Source organism: Pongo abelii, chromosome 5 (assembly GCF_028885655.2).
Source record: "Pongo abelii isolate AG06213 chromosome 5, NHGRI_mPonAbe1-v2.0_pri, whole genome shotgun sequence".
NCBI classification, from domain to species: Eukaryota; Metazoa; Chordata; class Mammalia; order Primates; family Hominidae; genus Pongo; species Pongo abelii.
Window position 1 is genome coordinate 70,992,574 of NC_071990.2, and position 15,388 is coordinate 71,007,961.

The following is a 15,388-nucleotide window of genomic DNA, read 5'->3' on the forward strand; positions in this document are numbered from 1 at the left end:
CTCTAGAGGACCAAGAATGTCTTTCAGATTAATCAGTAAGTTTGTTTCTTTGAGAGTAAGCTAACTTTCCCCAAGGTATTAATAAGATAGTTGTCAGATTGTTTACCCTATCAGGTTTGATTGGCAGAGAAATCAAATCCCTTCTTGTCTCTAAGGGCTTTTCACGTAAGTTTCTCACTTAGTTTCAGAGTCATTTCCTGTTTGGGATCCCCCTCTAGCTTTTTTGGATTGGTATTTGTAGTTTACTTGGCTGGATTCTCACTTACTGACCTGGGATATGACCCAGTAAGGAGCCCCATTTGAATAGACCTCCAGATGATTTCAGTTTTATGCCACTTTGCCAGGGCCAGTAGGACAGAATGAACAATTCAATCTCCAGTAAGTCAGCTGATTCCAGTCGTTTCAAAGGCATAGGTTTAAAGTAACAGGTTCCAAACCAGCCAGCAGACTGTGCAGGAGGGTCATGAAACTCTTGGCTTCTTGTAGGTACAGAGAGTTCCTTGCAATGGAGAATCTGCCATGCATCGTCTGGGTAAAAGGAAAAAAGCTCTTTCTGCAACTTCTTGAGAGGACAGACCTGAGTTTTTTTGGTTCATAGAATCTGTGTAAGCCAGAGATTTTGCACTGTTAGCCCACAGAATGAATTTGCTCTGTTGTTGAATTTTGTTTGAAATACACGGTTTGTTTTGTTTTTATAACTAGTTGGTAGCATCTAAAATTAAGGAGATTTCACCTTTAAGGACAAAAAAGACTTCCAACTACCTCTTGAAAATTTAGAAGACCCTGATAGTGTTATGCCAGCAAGAACTGACTGGAGCTAAGTAGCCATTGCTCCCTATAGCTGGAAAACAAGTAGTTTATAAGAAGAGGATCAGACAGATCCCCTTTGACTCCAACAGTCCTCTGAATTATTTTTCCCTTTCTCTCTTTTGCCTGCTCTCCTTTTCCTTTAGTCCTGTCTTTGTATTTTTTCTTCTACCACAAAAATAAAAATATTCCTTCTTTTAGGCAGAGGGGAGGTAGTGGAAAACAGATTTATCAGCATCATTATGTATATATCTGTACATGTATGTTTCTATTTAGGGGATAATCAATACAAAGGGGGTAGATTAAAGGAAATTAGGCAGCAACAATAGAACAAAAAGCACAACAGGATGCAAGAGTAAGAGTGGAAGAAACTGCAAACAGGCCTTGAACTTATACTGATAAAGGAATTTTATCACCAAAATTTGTTCATGCATATTTCTGCTTTCAGTATATCACTGTAATAATTCCTTTCTCCAAGTTGGTTGAGTTTCAATTGGAGACAAATAATAATAGTTACTATTTATGGAATCTTTAATGCTAATTTATTGTTCCTTAAAAAGTTGAGTACTGTGTGCCAGGCAATAGGAATATAGCAGTGAACAGAGTAGTCAGAATGTCCTGCCTTCATGGAACTTTCATTTTAGTGAAGGAGAAACATTAAAGACTAATAAGTAAAATATTTAGTATGTTAGGTGGGGATAAGTGCTGAGGAAAAAATAAAGGACTAAAGAGATATGGTATGCCAGGAATAAAGAATTAATATTTTTGATAGTGCAGCCAGAAAAGGCCTAATTGGGAAGCTGGTATTTGAGTCAAGGCCAGAGGGAAGTGAAGGAGTGAGTCATGTGGATGTCTGGAGAGAAGAATGTTCCAGGGAACAACAAGTGCAGAGGCCCTGAGGCAGGAATGTATTTCATGCGTTCAAAGAGTAAAAAGGAAATAAGTATGATGGGAGTGAGGAGAATCGTAGGAGATGAAGTCAGAGAAGATTCAGATTACATCATATAATTTTATAAGCCGTTTTAAGACAGTAAGATTGGAAGCCACAGAGGGTTTGGAACAGAGGAGAGAGGCAAAAGCTGGTTTTTTGAAAATAGCCTGAAGAGGGGGAATATATTAGTTAGGGTATAGAGTAGGCATAGCTGCTGTAACAAAGAGTTATGAGACATGAAAGTCTGAGCAGTCTAGGTAGGGAAGACATTCAGTAATCCAGAATTTGTCCATTTTTTTGCTTTACCGTTCTTGAGGACTTGGTCCTAATCTATGTGATCAAAACTAGGGACACTGTCAAGTTGGTATTCCAGCCTGTAAGAAAAAGGGAAGCAGATGAAGTCCAGAGCAAAGAATTTCCTTTTAAACAAGTGAAGCAGATATTACATGTTTCACTTCAGTTTACATTCCATGGATAGGATCACTTGACATCAAGGGAGGTTGGGAAATATAGTCTCAGGCTGGGTGACCATTTGGCTAAAAAGAAGGGAAAACAGACGTGACAAGCGGTCTACCACAGTCTGCCACTTTGGCCTTCATCTTACCTATTAATAATATTCCTATATTTCTTCCTCAAGGGAGACAACCCATAGTACCCTCCATTAGTTGCATTAATCCAAGCTCACTGAGAGGCACAGTACTTTCAGATCTGCAAGTCCAGTGACCTATAAACAAATCACAGTTATCTACTCCTCCTCCATCCCTCCCACACATACCCAACATATTATAGTGGATCAGAAACAGGAAAACAGTAATAAAATCTCCCATTTGGGAAAATAAACAATGAGAAAACTCTTTTCATGAGAATGATGAAGATCTCATGCCCTCGCAGTGGTTTAATATCCTTAGTTCTGCTTTCTGGTAAGAATGAATGCCAATATTCATTGCATTAAGATCCCTGTCTTTGCTGTCTTGGTGTTTCTTCCTTACATTAACCTCTATGGCCACATCTGAAGTTGATGTTGAAAGTTTGCCCACATTGAAGGCTATTCAGTTTTCATAGCCTGCTTCTTGCTACTGCAGGTTTGCCAGCTTGCAAGTTACACAGTCACAAGCTTTTGCACCCTAGCTTATAATTTATTTGATAAATACTATTCCGTCAGAAACATAATAGGATTCTTATACATTTCTCTCCATTCATTATAATTTATTTGATAAATACTATTCCGTCAGAAACATAATAGGATTCTTATACATTTCTCTCCATTCAGTTCTCTGTGCCAGTAACTACACCAAAGTTATTTTCTGGATGTGGTTCTTAAGCCTGCCTTATTTATTTCTGTCTATGCACCCAACATCTTTTGATGGCCTCATTTTAATGAAGCACATCCTCATCCCTCATTTTACTGGTCACTGTCTTAAAACTATTTGAAACAAGAAGTGTTGGTGGGATGGCAGCATCCTTAATCTAATCTTAACTGCAGAGCTGGATCCCCTTGTTTTGTCAAGAATTCCTTTGAGCAAGGCACTAAACCTGATATGGGGTATTGGCTGCAAGGCCCCACACTTAAGCGGCCTTATTTCTTTCCATCTTTGCTTACAAACTAGCCAATTCTTGCTTGAGTAAACATGGCAAAGAACCACCAACACCCAGTGTTGTGGCATTTTTCATCTACTTTTTCTGGGGCTATGGGCTTTTTATGGGCACTAGTTTTGCAGATTATTGTAGGCAACAGTTTCATCAATGGTTTTATTTCCACATAACAGTGGTTATTAGTACTGTAGTAGTATGTTTTCCTTTTGCCTGCTACCTAATTACTAAGCTAGTACCACGTTTTAGGATTTTGTTATAGCAGTATCTTAATTCTGATATTAATTTCTATATTAAGGAAAAGGCCAGCTTACTGAGTTAGGTGGTATGGGTGCTATCTGGACCCAAATCCCAAACTTATATTTTAAGCATTATGCTATTCATATATATATTCTGTATATCTAATATATATTAATATATATATAAAATATATATTACACACACACACAGAGTATACCTCTTCCTGATGGCTAGTTAACTTTTGAGATCAAGAACTTAGCTATACCTCATACTTACTATGATTCCTAGCCTATAGTAGGTGTTCAATAAATGTTTGAATGAACAAATACCCATTGTATAGCTGAGTAAGTTAAGGCATAGAGACTTGGCCAAAATTTACTCAGAATCAAAACCAGAACATAATCTAAACCCTGCACACAAGAACATATGTACAGGAGAAGGTATCTTTGACGTCATTTCCACAAAATGGGGAATATCTTATATAAAGATAGCATTGTTTGATCTTAGAAATAGTTACCATAAAATCTTTTGATGTGACTATTGAAGTTTAAAATAGCAGTTATGGGAGCTGGTAAAGTCTACAAATTTATAATGGAGAGAAGAAAAACTCTATCAAAGAGTGAACAGAACATGGTCTTTATTCCAACATTTTTAATACCTAAAATAATTATACCAAGGACAAAAGATAGATTTTTTTAAAATTTAAGCAGTATTTGAAATGTGAGGAAAACTATCCATAGCACATTGAAGCAATCATTGTGTCAAAATATTTTAAATAGTTCTTTATACACACATACATACATATATGCATACATACACACACATACATATATACCTACTCAGGGAGTTACTTTAAAATGGTGAGTTCCACCTCTTAAAAATTAATGAGCTTATAATGTTTTGGGTATTCATGAGGGTTCCTACTGAACTAAGAAGTACTCTATTTGTTATTGTACTTTGAATTATACGTAAGTGAATCCTTAATAGAGATATAATAGTTAATGTTGATATTGTGAAACTGTGAATGAAAAAAGTCTCTAAAACTTATTCATAAGCCTTTGAAGGACATATATCTTTTATATAAATTGAAAATAGTAAGTAACTAACAAAACATAGGTTTCCTTAAGATAGACTTTTTTATGTCTACTATTTGGTTTGAGATGTTACTTTTTTTTCTCATGGGGGAACGGTGTATTTTTAACAACAGGAATCAGTAACTGGAAGTACAAGATTGGTTATTTAATAATGTTAAAAATGAGGCTTTGAAAAGCAGAGGTAAGAATATAACTTTTTTTGCACTTAATTCTTAATAGATTCGAATATTTGCCAAATTTCTATGAAGAACTGATTCAAGAATTGGGAAGGGTCTGAGATTTTACCCCACTTGGAAGCTAACAAGTTAGTCTGCCACGGTGCCATCGATGTTGGCAGGACATGAGAGTCATGAATCAAGGTCAAGAATTGTTTATGCTCATAGCACTAGCTAGAGTACCAGGTGACACCTGTATGTGAGTAGGTTGTGTTACAGGAGAAGAACGCTGAATTAGGAGAACCTGAGTCTTTTAGAATGGACAGTAAACCTGCCTGACTTTTTTCCTGGAGGGAGGCTTTATCTGTATTATACAGAACAGTAGACAAATCTGCCCTTTGTTCTAGTATAAGACACTATCTCTGACTTCTAAGATTGTTCATTATACAAACATCCTTGAAGAGATAGTCTGTAACAGAGGCTGTCTATGCCTCTGCTTGTGAGACGTGCAGAAACATGAGAGGTTTGTGAAGAATTGTCTTCCAACACTTTCTTACTCTGAATTGCTTTCTACACTTATCTTACTTAACAGTCCAAGAAGTTATTTTTAAAATATGTACTGTTGATAAGAATGATTGTTATAATTTTTTTTAAATAGTGAAAAAATGGAAACTACTGAAGTCACCCAACAATAGGGGATTGTTTAATTATTACATGTTCCCAGTGTCATAGTTAACAATTAATGGCCGGGCACGGTGGCTCATGCCTGTAATCCCAGCACTTTGGGAGGCTGAGGTGAGCAGATCACTTGAGGCCAGGAGTTCAAGACCAGCCTGGCCAACATGGCGAAACCCCATCTCTACTAAAAATAAAAAAATTAGCTGAGCATGACGGCGCATGCCTATAGTCCCAGCTACTCAGAAGGCTGAGGCAGGAGAATGGCTTAAACCCCGGAGGCAGGGGTTGCAGTGAGCCGAGAGCATGCCACTTCACTCCAGCCTGGGTAACAGAGCGAGACTCTGTCTCACAAAAAAAAAAAAAAAAAAAAAAATTAATATTGTAAAACTACATTTATTGACATATATGTTCACTGAATAATTAAGTGAAATAAGCAGATGATAAAATGTACATGTGGTTTGATCCCACTATTAAAAAAATTTACAAATGCACACACATGAAGAACGTACCAAAGTATGTATTTCAGTGGATGGAATTGTGAATATTTTCTATTTGTGCTTGTCTATTTTCTTTTCTTCAACTTCTTTGCAATTGAATACTTTAGAATTTGTAATAAAGGAAAAAATCTCTTTCTCTTTTTAAATTTAAAAGTGAAAAGTGATTTAAGAATTTTTTCTTCACTTAAAGAAAAACCTTTCATCGGTTTAACTGGGGATTGAAGAGTTAATTTTTTTTTGACTCTGGATTTACTTATATGTGCAATGTAGCACAAGAAGAGAATAATGAGATATCTTCACTATTTAAAAAAGTTACTATCTATAAGAGATAAAGTTGAGTTTGTTTTAGCAATATGTTGTATTATTTATTATCACATAAATGTCATCAAGGGTAAAAATCTTAGAAAAAGCTTTCTGACAGGACAATCTTAAATTATAGAGAGTAGTGCAACTTAGTAAGTATACATTCTGGTCCTATTTAGTTGGGTTAGGTTCTTAAGTACACTAAAATAATTTGTTTTTATTTTCTGCCTGTGTATCATATTCTAAAATATGTATAAATAATAGTATTTTTATAAGTTGGCATTTTTATTATGCTTCTCATGATTTTTTCCCTTTCCTTAACAAAGGTGCTGTTATCAGAATAGTCTTCTGGGTGTAAATTAAAAATGACTGAAGTTCAAGCAATGGTAGAATTCTCTGTGGAGCTAAACAAGTTCTACAATGTGGATTTGTTTCAGAGAGGGTATGTATTTTATTGTGAAAATGATATATTTTGCATAAGATGTACAGTTTAAATTTAAATTTAATTACATATTTTTATTCCAGCATATATAAGGAAAACAATGAACTATATTCAAGTAATTATTTTCTCAGATAAATTTTATTTATTAAATAGATATTTTGGGATTATTCACATGAATTTAATGATAATGCTGGATATACTGAACCTGTGTTTATGAATTTGTAGTGAGCCTTGAGAGGACTTTACTGTAAATGTATAAGGTCTAATTTTTGCTCTTTAAAATCTTATAGTATAATGGGAAAAAATAAGACATGCATACAAGGCAACTAAACAGAAATACAGACATACATGATGAAGCTTATTTCACTTGATTTTTCTATATCAGTGAATGTAGTTTTATAATATCATTTTTAATTATTAACCATTACACTGTGATGTGTTATAATTTAACAGTCACCGACTGTTGGGTATTTCATTTGTTTTCATCTTTTCACTATTTCACGAAAACACTATAACAATCATCTTTATCTGTGGTACCTATAAAGCAATTTAATAACTTCTTGGCCTTTTGGCTAAGATCAATAAGTATATATAAGAGGTGCTCTAGGAATCAACAGAAAGACGTCTTTCTGGTTTAGTATGTTAGAAAAGGCATTATGGAGGGATCACATCAAAGTATGGCTAAGACTTGAATAGGCAAAGTGTAAAGTGAAAGATCATATTTGTAAAGAGAACAGCATGATTCAGTACAGCCACATGAATCAAGTGTTGGAAATAGAAACGAACATGTTATTTTTAAGAATAATTAGGGGCCAGGTGTGGTGGCTCACACCTGTAATCCCAGCACTTTGGGAGGCCGAGGCGGGCGGATCACCAGAGGTCAGGAGTTTGAGACCAGCCTGGCCAACATGGTGAAACCCTATCTCTACTAAAAATAGAAAAATTAGCCAGGCAAGGTGGTGCACGCCTGTAATCCCAGCTACTTAGGAGTCTGAGGCAGGAGAATCGCTTGAACCCAGGAGACGGAGGTTGCAGTGAGCCGAGATTACACTAGTACACTCCAGTCTGGGCAACAGAGCAAGACTCCATCTCAAGGAACATTAAAAAAAATAAAAATAAAAAAAAGAATATTTAGGAAATTGGATATTTTCTAGGAGAATTACAGAAGAAAGATAGTAAAGAATGGTAAGGTTATATTTGTGAAAGACTTTAATGTCTAGAGAAGAGTTGACACTAGGGATTTGGGTAACCATCAATAGTTTCTAAGTAAGGGTAAAATTTTATCACTATTATTACAATAAGCACTTACTAACATGATGGATATTATGATATATTAGACTGATGGTTGTGTAGAAGAAATAGAAACCTAGGAAACAGTTTAGAGGCACTTGATAGTAACTCAAGATATAAATCTGGAGATCTATACAAAGAGTGGTGGCAGTGGGACTAACAGAAGAAGTAGAGCTAGAGATTCTCTATTTTTTTTGCCTTGACCTTGCCATCTTGTTGAAAAAATAAAAACAGCTGTGCCTGTGCTGTGGTCTGCTCTATATGGTCTCTAATTCCTTAGCAGGCCAGCCCAGACTTGTTCTCATGGTGGAGACAAGAGTCTGAGATAGAGAGCAGAAGGCCGGGTGCGGTGGCTCACGCCTGTAATCCCAGCACTTTTGGGAGGCCAAGGCGGGCAGTTCAGGAGTTTGAGACCAGCCTGGCCGACATGGTGAAGCCCCATCTCTACTAAAAATATAAAAATTACCCAGGTGTGGTGGTGGACACCTGTAATCCCAGCTACTCAGGAGGCTGAGGCAGAAGAATCGCTTGAACCCAGGAGACGTAGGTTTCAGTGAGCTGACACGGTGTCACTGCACTCCAGCCTGGGCGACAAAGTGAGACTCTATCTAAAAAAACAAAAAAAGAAAGAGAGCAGAAGATGCAAGTCTCCTTAAATTGACACACTGTTACTTCCACTGCATTCCATTGGCCAAGTAAGTCACAGTGCGAGGTCACGAGTCAGGCTGGTGGGTTTTTGGCCAGTATAATTCACTTTAAAAACTTTGTGGACTTTCCATATGGCTGATAAGTTAATTCCATGCTTTAAAGCCGACAGCCACAGTTGTTTTTGAAACACGCTTGCTCTCTAGATAGCATATCTACCAATCACTGCTACTTGGGGATTAGAATTCTGTGGGATCATGCCCATCAACTTTCTAAAAATCCTTTTGTCATGCTGAGAATGTCTGCTTACATCTTAATTCTTTTAGTGATCTTAAGAAAGGAAGCTACAGCTACATCCTTGAGTTGATCTTTGTTCATGGGCTTTGTTTTATTTTCAGGAGACTGCAGATGAAATAGTTTTATTTTCCAACCCAGCAAGTTCTAGTTGCTCTAGATTTCTTCTAGATTCTGCTTGTAAAATAACTAGCTCTTTCTGTAGTTCATCTCTATCTTGCAGAACCTTATTATACTTAGCTAGGAGCAACCAGTTGGCGTTTTTAGTATTCTGCTTGGAAATTAATTTGCTAAGTCCAAAAGTTTCTTAGATACATTGTCTGAATTATTCCAGGTTAGTGTAAGATAGCATATTACATCACTCCATACATGGTTACCATTTTCCTCATCTCCTATAGTTTCCTCATTATTTTTCCACCGTTTGTAGCTGTAACTGTTAGTTTGGCCCCAGAATTAATGCCACTTATTTTAAGTTTTTGTTATGGCACACACCAATTCTAGGTGTCGATTTCTGTATTATTTATTGTCACAATAATGCAGCTAACCACAAACACAAAGCCTCAATGGCATTATGGCAATAAACATTTATTTTTGCTCCTAAGTCTGTGGATCATCTGAACGGTTCTACTGATCTGGGGTGGCTTGGCTCATCTTTGCTGGGCTCACTTCATGAATGCACAGTCAGATGGCAGATTGGCCAGGCACTAGCTGGATGCAGAGTGGCCTTAGCTGGGCAGTCTCAGTTCTGTTTCACAGTCTCTCATCCTGCAGCTTATTCTCCTGGACAAGGCATGGGTCCAAAGAAGAGAGAAGCCATGCAGGCAGACCTCGTTATCATCTAGGCTTGGAACTGATGCACTGTTACACCTCTACCACAAGATACTGGCCAAAGCAAGTCATAAGTAAGGCCAGCCCACATTTAAAAGGTGGGCAACTACACTCCACTTCTTAATGGGAGTCACATTGCAAGAGGTCTGAATATAAGGAAGAGCAAAATATTGGTGACATTTTTAAAATCAATCTACAGGTTACATTTTGTAGGTTTGTTTTTAACAGCATGATTTCGACAAGCTAAGTGTGTAAAAAGCAATTCAGTATTGGAGTTAGATTTGAAGACTAGCTAGAAAACAAATTGCTTGCTTAAGTTGTATTCATGAAAAAAATGATTATTTGGAAACCAATACTGTTTATAAAATATTTTTCAAATATATGTAGTGTCCTCTGACCTATATATAAAATATATCATTATAAAATTATAATATAAAATATTTTAATGTGTAATATAAACATAATATCAACATGTAAAATTGTTCTTTCCAAGTAAAACAACGTTACTCTTTAGACAAAGAAGTCATGATGTGAAATCACCTTGCTTAATAAAATCATGTTAAGTTTTACCTCATACAATTTTAACACAGTGTTGTGTATTAACAATCAATGCTATAAATGTGTTCTAAAGAATAGAGGATAGAAATGTAATAACTTAATATTCACAGGCACATTCTTTTAGCCACTAACCTCAGTTTTTTATTCTTCCTCTAGAAAAATAAATTCAAATTTTCTGACAATGGAAAAAATAGATGTATACTTAATCTCTACCTGCTGCACTTCTGTAAAGATACTAAAGAGCATCTCTTTCTCTTATGACTACTTATAAAAGATTTATTACTATTATAGTTCATTTTTATCTTTTATGTTAAAAACTAGATCTAAGCAGGAAAAGGATCTACATTATTATTACACTTGAAAAATAACTTATAGAAGAGCAAAATTAAATTTGTTAAGTAAAGCGCTTTTCCTGTTCATCTGTGAGAATATGTTTTTGTGGCCCTTTGCAACTTTCTTTCTTGAAGATCATTCTTTATAATGAGCTTAACAAAACATTGTTAATAAATAGACATCCTTACTTCTTTATAGCCCCATACCTAAGGTGATCCTTTAAAATTGTGTTTTACTTAACAGAGTATGGGAAATAAATAAGGTATGAAATAAGAACAGAAAAATAGATTGCTTTGCTTTAGTGTTTATCTCATTGCATTGGATTATTTATAGATAAATTGATTATATCTCTGTTTTTTCTGATTAAAATATTTTCTTCCCTTATATTTTCTCACTTTTTTTTAATATAAAGGAAGACATTGACTTTTTTTTCCTTATAATTCTCTTTAGGATCCTAAAATACACCTACAATTCAGAAGTACTTATACTGCCATATTTAAGATTATAACTTAATTAGCACAATAATTTTTCTTTTTAATTTGGCTGAATTGTAGGGACTGTTTTTAGAGTTAAAAGGACAATATAAAGCATCTAGTTTAAAAACTTACACAGTTTACAAATGGTATAAGTAATTTAAGTTACAAAAATAAGTTTTTAAACACCCTGTTATGCTAGGATGTCCGTATAATTTATTGACCAAATCAAGATACTTTTTTTTTTTTTTTTTTTGAGACAGAGTCTTTGCTCTGTCGCCCAGGCTGGAGTGCGGTGGCTTGATCTCGGCTCGCTGCAAGCTCCGCCTCCCGGGTTCATGCCATTCTCCTGCCTCAGCCTTCCGAGTAGCTGGGACTACAGGCGCCCGCCACCACTCCCAGCTAATTTTTCGTATTTTTAGTAAAGACGAGGTTTCACCGTGTTAGCCAGTATGGTCTCGATCTCCTGACCTCATGATCCGCCCGCCTCGGCCTCCCAAAGTGCTGGGATTACAGGCATGAGCCACCGCACCCGGCCTTCAAGATACTTTTTAACATGAAAGGAGGCACTGTTAATAATCGGCCCAGACAAATGAAAACCAGGATGGCTTCAGGCAAACCAGGACATATGGCCATCCTTGTAATAATCAAATATACCTTAAATAAGTCTTAATTTTTTTTTTTTTAAAGTAACTTAAAGCAGCAAACATTTGTTGTTTCTAATGAGTCTTTAGGTTGGAGCTTGGCTGATGTCATCGAAGCTTGTCCAAGCATTTATGGTCAGCTGTGGACTAATTGGTCTAAGATGGCCTTGGTTGGGACTCCTCAGCTCTCCTCCACATAATCTCTCATCCTCTAACAGGCTAGGCTGGGCTTAACGACTCTTAGCTTTAATTGAATTAGAAAATTGTATTTTTGCTTAGACTTATTGGGTGTAATAGATTAGTCAATGTTAAAAAAAAAGTTATTTTAAAAAATCTGTGCTTGCATTCAGAAAGGAATAAACAGATTACTAATGTATTTACATGATAATTAATTTTTACTATAATTACATTGTTTTGCCTTAATGGTAAACAGAAAGCTCAGATACTAACAATCTAAAGAAAAACTGGTTTTAATTTTGCTCTATTCTATCATTTGGTTTAATAGAGTTGATTTTTAAACTCTGAAAACGAAGTCAAAATTGTAAAGCATTGATCATAAATATGATGCTATTAAATGGAATGTGGATGTATGTCTTATAAATGAATTATCTTAAGATTTGTATTATATTAGGAGTGTCTAATTACAAGATAATAGACTTCCCAATGACTTCATTCAAAATACGTTTCTCAAGAGGACTCCAAAGGAGAAGGAAATATTGCCCTTTAAATAGATACAGAAACATTGCTATTTTTGAACACTTGTTCTCATTGGCATAAAGGGTAAGAGGGTGGAATTAAATTGTGGTTGTAGTAAATTTCAGTTAGGTTTTAAAGTGGGGGAAATTTTTCTTTGTTTAGAGATGATTGCAAAATTGTTAAAGTATCTTTTTCTAGAATGCTGTAGGTCAGTGCTATTCTCAGTAGCTTGTCTGCAGATGGTTTGTGACTGGTTCAGGATGAAGCACTGTTGCCAGAATGGAAATGAATGCTGCTTTCTTCATTAAATTTTGCTACCAAAAAAAAGTCAGTTAAAATAGTGTGCTTTGCAATACAGTTGATTTACTTTATTTTACTGCAGATTGGTAACAACCATTTCACAAAAATGCACCAGTCTGTGTACCACATTTGAAGTAGTACAGCTTTAGAATATTAGCAATGGCATCTTGAATGGAGTTGGGTTTCATTCATTTTGAAAAGTGGCAAATATTTAGAAGATATTTAGAAGAACTTTGACAAAGTGCTATGCTTTAATCTTTTATCAGACTTTGCAAGTGAAATGTTATCAGTTTGATTTGTTTCCACATATCGTTGAAACAGTCAATAATCCAGCATGCTACTACTAATAAATTAAGTAGTGAGGAAAATATTGTTGGAGACAGAAGTTGAAAGTAGTACTTTGTTCTTTATTTATCTGGATTACTATAGAACAGTTCATTGGATACCTGTAGCTACTATTACTTTTCTTAATCATATACTGCCACCATTTCCTTGTCATAAGATAAGCTACTACAAAGAACATATTATGATTTGGAAATGGAGGAAAGTAAGGATATGGATTTAGAAATTATATATATATACGTGTGTGTGTGTATATATATATATACATACATACATACATATATATATATTTTATATATATATATATTTTTTTTTTTTTTTAGATGAAGTCTCACTCTGTTGCCCAGGCTGGAGTGCAGTGGCGTGATCTTGGCTCACTGCAACCTCTGCCTTCTGGGTTCAAGCAGTTCTCCCTGTCTCAGCCTCCTGAATTGCTGGGATTACAGGTGCCTGCCACCACGCCCAGCTAATTGTTATGTTTTTACTAGAGGTGGCGTTTTGCCCTGTTGGCCAGGCTGGTCTCAAACTCCTGATCTTAGGGGGTTTACCCTCCTCGGCCTCCCAAAGTGCTGGGATTACAGGCGTGAGTGACCACGCCCGGCCTAGAAATTACATTCTTAAATTTTAGTAATATCACAAAACCATGGAACTTAAATCCTTTTGGAAAACCTCTGTAGAACCCTGTAAACCAGGTTTGATACAACACAGTTATTTTGTTTGTTTCTTTTTTTGTTTTTTTGAGATGGAGTTTTGCTCTTGTTGCCCAGGCTGGAGTGCGGTGATGCAATCTCGGCTCATCGCAACCTCCACCTCCCTGGATCAAGCCATTCTCCTGCCTCAGCCTCCTGAGTAGCTGGGATTACAGGCATGCGCCACCATGCCCTATAACAGTTTTTAACAAAATTATCTTAAATCCCTTTTGTTTATGATTCTGAGGTTGTTAAACTTATGGAAGATTTGTAGTTTGATTTAAAAGGACTATCAGCTAAGAGTCAGAAATTCAGCTGAATTTTGTTTTATTGAGATTGATTACAACTTTTGAAAAAAGTGATTCCTTGTCTATAATGTCATGTATGTGTTGTATTCTTAAAGTTCATGAATGGGCCAGGTGTGGTGGCTCATGCCTGTGATCCCAGCACTTTGGGAGGCCGAAGCAGGCTGATAACCTGAGGTCAGGAGTTCGAGACCAACCTGGCCAACATGGTGAAACCCTGTCTCTACTAAAAGTACAAAAATTAGCCAGGAATGGTGGTGGGTGCCTGTAGTCCCAACTACTTGGGAGGCTGAGGCAGGAGAATCACTCGAACCCAGGAGGCGGAGGTTGCAGTGAGCTGAGATCGTGCCACTGCATTCCAGCCTGGGTGACAAGAACAAGATTCTGTCTCCAAAAAAAAAAAAAAAAAAAAAAGTTCAGGAATTGAGGACTTCTGATTAAGCATTGGTGATTGGAGCGCACAAGAAACTACCTCAAATTTCTCATAAGGCCTTCAAAACTGTCTGAAATTGTCTTCAGTAAGATATAAGGACTGAGAATAATGGATAAGAACTTAATTGGTTTCTCAGATTTTTGTTTTTTTTTAAATTTAATTTTATTATTATTATACTTTAAGTTTTAGGGTACATGTGCACAGTGTGCAGGTTAGTTACATATGTATACATGTGCCATGCTGGTGTGCTGCACCCATTAACTCATCATTTAGCATTAGGTATATCTCCTAAAGCTATCCCTCCCACTTCCCCCCACCCCACAACAGTCCCCAGAGTGTGATGATCCCCTTCCTGTGTCCATGTGTTCTCATTGTTCATTTCCCACCTATGAGTGAGAGTATGCGGTGTTTGGTTTTTTGTCCTTGCAATAGTTTACTGAGAATGATGATTTCCAGTTTCATCCATGTCCCTACAAAGGACATGAATTATCATTTTTTATGGCTGCATAGTATTCCATGGTGTTTATGTGCCACATTTTCTTAATCCAGTCTATCATTGTTGGACATTTCGGTTGGTTCCAAGTCTTTGCTATTGTGAATAGTGCCACAATAAACATATGTGTGCATGTGTCTTTATAGCAGCATGATTTATAGTCCTTTGGGTATATACCCAGTAATGGGATGGCTGGGTCAAATGGTATTTCTAGTTCTAGATCCCTGAGGAATCGCCACACTGACTTCCACAAGGGTTGAACTAATTTACAGTCCCACCAACAGTGTAAAAGTGTTCCTATTTCTCCACATCCTCTCCAGCACCTGTT

At 36.2% G+C, this 15,388-nt stretch overlaps 1 protein-coding gene across 21 annotated transcripts in view; it reads left to right on the plus strand.

The window, feature by feature from the left end:
- FAM135A (family with sequence similarity 135 member A) overlaps positions 1-15,388 on the plus strand; it is a 153,676-nt gene that overhangs the window by 8,067 nt on the left and 130,221 nt on the right. For 8 of the 21 annotated variants that reach the window (NM_001133932.2, XM_024247966.3, XM_024247968.3 and 5 more), the window contains 1 exon segment: positions 6,622-6,737. The exons of 10 other annotated variants lie outside the window; for them this stretch is intronic. In NM_001133932.2, the coding sequence (NP_001127404.1) occupies positions 6,661-6,737 (77 nt within the window). In that variant the 5' untranslated portion in view covers positions 6,622-6,660. 21 annotated transcript variants of the gene reach the window in all.